Genomic DNA, 4490 nt, shown 5'->3' with positions numbered 1-4490 from the left:
CCCTGTCGTAACAGAGCAGAGCAAGTCACACAACTGCACCTTCACAAAAATGCCCCTTTTAAAAGACATTCAAAAAAGAAGCATGATTTATTCTCTTTCTTTTCTTCTTCTTCTTTTTTGTTGTTGTTTTTAAATCAATAATGTTATTTTACACCAGACTGTAAAATAACTAAACCCCTGACCCTAGGTGAACAAGTCCTGGCCGTGGATCGAGTTTGTTCACCCGCAGTCAGTGTCACTCTAGGTGATGGGCATTCAGACAGACTCCGCAGGTCATTAACATTACACAAACATTGCGAGACGCAGCCCTGTGCAGGGAGAATAGGAGGCCATTTCCGTACAGTGGGGCTCTCTTTGAAATTCCACCCTCCGCCTTTGTTGTGCACAGCGAGGGGCGGGAAGACAAACAGGTCCACATGTATAAAGAGATCATCCCGGGACCGAGAGGCAGGAGTCTTCCAAGCATCGTGTCCACACACTTTGGAAACTTTTTGGGGAATTCAGGAATTCAAAGCCGCTTTGGACTTTGCCACTTTGTCATTGATTTCTGCAAAACAGAGGGGATTTTTTTTGGTCGTGGGTTGGTGGTTGGTTGGTTGGTTGTTGTTGTTCTTTGCAGCACAGCAGCGCGTTTAAGGGGAGAGTCATGCAGTCGCCGTCAGCGCACCGCTTCTTGGCTGTGTATCTCACGCTGTTTGGATACCTCGGGGACGCTTACGCCGGGACGGTCCTCATGAACTCCAACGCCATCAAAAACTTGCCCGGAGCCGCGGGAGGCAAAGGCGCCGACACCGTCAGCCCGAGTCCGCGCACCTCGCCCGCCAGCAGCGCGGGGCACAAATTGCCCGCAGACACCTTGCAGGTAATTAACTTCCCCGTGCGTAAAAGTGAACTCTGTGCGCAAACTGCGAATGCTGCGTCTGCCTAGGTTTCATGCATGTTATCGAAAACATTAAGATGACACGTTGCTTTCGTTATAGCAGCCGGGTGTTTGCACTGATGATGAAGACTGCGGAGGAGAGGAATTCTGCAACGACGCACGAGGCGCCTGTTTGCCCTGCCGAAAGAGCCGGAAGCGTTGCGCTCGGGACTCCATGTGTTGCGCAGGAAACCGCTGCAGCAATGGTGAGACGAGGCGTCCCGTCTGAAATGAATACTCACATGTTATTATAGCTTGGAATATTGCCCCTCGCAATCATACGATCTTGCATGTGTGCATTTTATTTGTAGTCATGTAATAATAAAATAAAAAGAGTGGATGACTATATTTGATGTGTAAATACCAGACCCTCATTTTTTTTCTTCTGCCCTTGGATCTTTTTAGGTGTTTGCCAGGCAAATGATATAGATGGTACAGATGCATCCATTATCACTGACTCGAACAAGCCCAACAACACCCTGGAGCATCAAGCCAAGAGGACTCCCACAGCTCACGGTCATCAGCCTCTTACTGTGAAAGGTAAGTTTACTGTTAAGAATGAATCAGTATTACCTTTGAGTAACAACACAAAACATTTATTTTGTGTGCGGTCTGTTTCATGTAACACATTTTCACCACTCTCTTTTCCCTCTCGTCTCCAGGCCAGGAGGGGGATACTTGCCTGAGATCGGCCGACTGCTCGGAGGGTCTGTGCTGCGCCAGACACTTCTGGTCCCGCATCTGCAAGCCCGTGCTGACGGAGGGCCAGGTGTGCACGCGCCACCGCAGGAAAGGCACCCACGGCCTGGAGCTGTTCCAGCGCTGCGACTGTGGCGACGGCCTGGTCTGCCGACAGGAGAAAGGAGAGCGAGACCACAGTGTCAGCAGGACTGCAGCCCGGAACCTACACACCTGTCAGACACGCTGACACAAACGCCTGGACACACACACACACACACACACACACACACACACACACACAAACACACACACACACACTGCAGACCTTGGGTCAGACACTGACAAACACAATATTGCATACACCAGAGATGCTGATACATACTAACACACACACACGCACACACACACACATAGACACCCAACACCCAAGACATTCCTTCCTGCCGAAGTTGCTAACTCAAATACAGTACCCGGAAAGGATAGACATGATTCCTGGAAAAGTGATACACCCAGAGGGATGCATCAGCGCAAGATTGACTGATTCAATTCCTCCATCAACAGCCGAGGAGTCGGAAGTTAGGCAGTGACATTTCAGAAGTCTTTGGAGTATCGATTCATGCCGTTGGTAACGGCAGAGCTGTTTTGTTTCTCTTTTTATGGAACTTCAAGCCTCAGTTATTGCAGTAAATTACTGTATTGTAAATATTATCCTGGAGGTGGCACTTAATTGCGCTATTGAATTCTGTCAACACCAGTATTATAGAGACATGGTGCTGCATGCATTGTAAATGTGTTATATATATTGTTTTATAAGAAAATGTTATATAAAGAAAAGCTGGATATATTTGTTTTATTAAACGCCATGCGATAACCTTACTCCTTTTCTCTGAACCCTTGTTTTGACTTCAGCGGTCCAAAAGGAATTACTGGGAAAGTGTTTCAGCAAAGTTGTGTTGAATGTAATTTCTCCTGCAGCAGTTGGTGTTGAAACATTTTAGTCCAAGTATTGACTTGAACAATCATTCAGTGGTATTTAGAAGCGCAAATCACTGGTTGGGCCTGAGTGGATAGTTTAAATGCTTGGGCCCAGCTATGCTTCTTAAAGGCATTACACACAATTGTTGAAATATGTGAAGACACGCGGTCACAGGAAACAAACACACTACTTTAATGGGTCATCAGTGGAGCCTCAACAGGCCACATCCTGCTATGGAAGCAGAGAATGGTCCTTGAGGGCGATGTCATCAGGCGAACATTAAAAACAGGACAGGATACTGCCATATCAAATGATAACTGCAAAGGGGTAATGACAAAGTATGTGTGTCCCGGTGAGCGTTTGCCACCTAACCCTTTGGTGTTGCTGGCTAGTTTCTAATTATAACTTCCCTGCATTCATGTGCAGCAGAGCAGATAGTCAGCTATCCGAGCCAAAGCCTCTAATTACTTCATCTTACTCAATCTACAGTGGGGTTCGTGAAATGAGGTGCACCGCAGGACGTCTCGTGATGCAACTTGAGAAAAAAAAAAGAAAAGAATCTCTGTTCTCAATCTTTCCAGTTGCCCCATTTCCTGGCTGTTGAGCAATGGATGTGCTCTAATGTGTAGGCTACGCATGCACCCAAATACACTCTGGTGTCTGTAATTAGGCCTGTTTAGATTAGAAGATGGCACAGAAATTACTGTACTCTCTGCTCAATTCTCGTGTTAGATCAAAAGGAGCGTGAGGCCCCCTCTTGATATTTGGCCCTGCCAGGTAACCTCTTTATCTGTTTACATCTATAGACAATAATTTGAAGTTGGTCTACGGGAGACAAGGCGAGGCTTACTCCAACTGTCGTTTAGGATTAGCGATGAGAAGTACCCACGGACATTTACTCAAGTGCTTTATTTAGGTACAAGTCTGAGGTACTTGTACTTGGTGAATTCAAATTTATGTTTCTTTATACTGTCTATATTTCCGAGGGAAACATTGTACTTTTCCTCCACTTAATGTTTTGACAGCTGCTGTTAACAGTGACTTTGCAAAGACATCATAAAAGTTATCATAGGCCAAAGAAATACAATGCAAGGTTCAACAGCACATAAAACTACCAAACAGTATAAATAATTGATATAATCAGCTGTTTACATGCAAATGCATTGGTATTATCAGTAATTTAACCAATGAAGATGAAACATTGCCCCGAGCTAATATGTAACAATACTTATAATAGCAGTTTCATACTTCACAATTTTGCATATTACACTTCATATAATCACTGAAGTTACTTTCATGTGGAATGCAAGACTCGTGTCTTGTGTTATTGTTACTTAAGTAAAGATCAAAAGGTAATAGTTGTTCCACCACGGTTGATGCACTACTGTAGATGAATTGACAGCGAGGCAGGCAGACATACAGGGGGACACATGCTATTTAAACAATTTAGTGTCCATTCTTCAGAGTAATTAAGAGTAATGGGAGCATTGTCAGCAGTACAATACACCATACACATTGAGCCAAGTCATGTTTGTGGGGGTCCTGGAATCTGTGTGTGTGTGTGTGTGTGTGTGTGTGTGTGTGTTTGTGACTGTGTGTGAGCCTGTCATCATTACACCAACCACAGACTAACACAGGCCACAGGCATGTGCCCTAACTCAAGGAAGGCCAGGGTGTGTGTGCGTGTGTGTGTGTGTGTGTGTGTGTGTGTGTGTGTGTGTGTGTGTGTGTGCGTGCGCGTGCGTGTGGGCAGCTACGGTACATTTGGTGGACTCCAGAAAAGCAACAGCAAAAACAACAGCGCTGATCACACACACACATACACACACTCGTGTCCCCACATGCCACCTAACAGCTATTACACATATACAAACACATTGAAACATGTCCACAAATGCACACACACACACATAC

At 45.4% G+C, this 4490-nt stretch overlaps 1 protein-coding gene across 2 annotated transcripts; it reads left to right on the top strand.

Moving 5' to 3' along the window:
- The first annotated feature begins 368 nt into the window (after positions 1-368).
- LOC118283956 (dickkopf-related protein 1-like) lies at positions 369-2476 on the top strand. Of its 2 annotated transcripts, none has more exons than XM_035606432.2 (4): positions 369-862; positions 984-1125; positions 1325-1459; positions 1582-2476. In XM_035606432.2, exons 1-4 carry the CDS (start codon positions 647-649, stop codon positions 1845-1847), a joined length of 759 nt encoding a protein of 252 aa, XP_035462325.1. In that variant the 5' UTR covers positions 369-646; the 3' UTR covers positions 1848-2476. The 2 variants fall into 2 exon arrangements, with proteins under 2 accessions (XP_035462325.1, XP_035462323.1); XM_035606430.2 differs by having other exon boundaries at positions 370-862; positions 981-1125.
- Positions 2477-4490: the final 2014 nt, after the last annotated feature.

Source organism: Scophthalmus maximus, chromosome 10 (assembly GCF_022379125.1).
Source record: "Scophthalmus maximus strain ysfricsl-2021 chromosome 10, ASM2237912v1, whole genome shotgun sequence".
In the NCBI taxonomy this organism is placed as follows: domain Eukaryota; kingdom Metazoa; phylum Chordata; class Actinopteri; order Pleuronectiformes; family Scophthalmidae; genus Scophthalmus; species Scophthalmus maximus.
The sequence above is the reverse complement of the archived record's forward strand: the minus strand, read 5'-3'. Positions and strand labels throughout refer to the sequence as shown.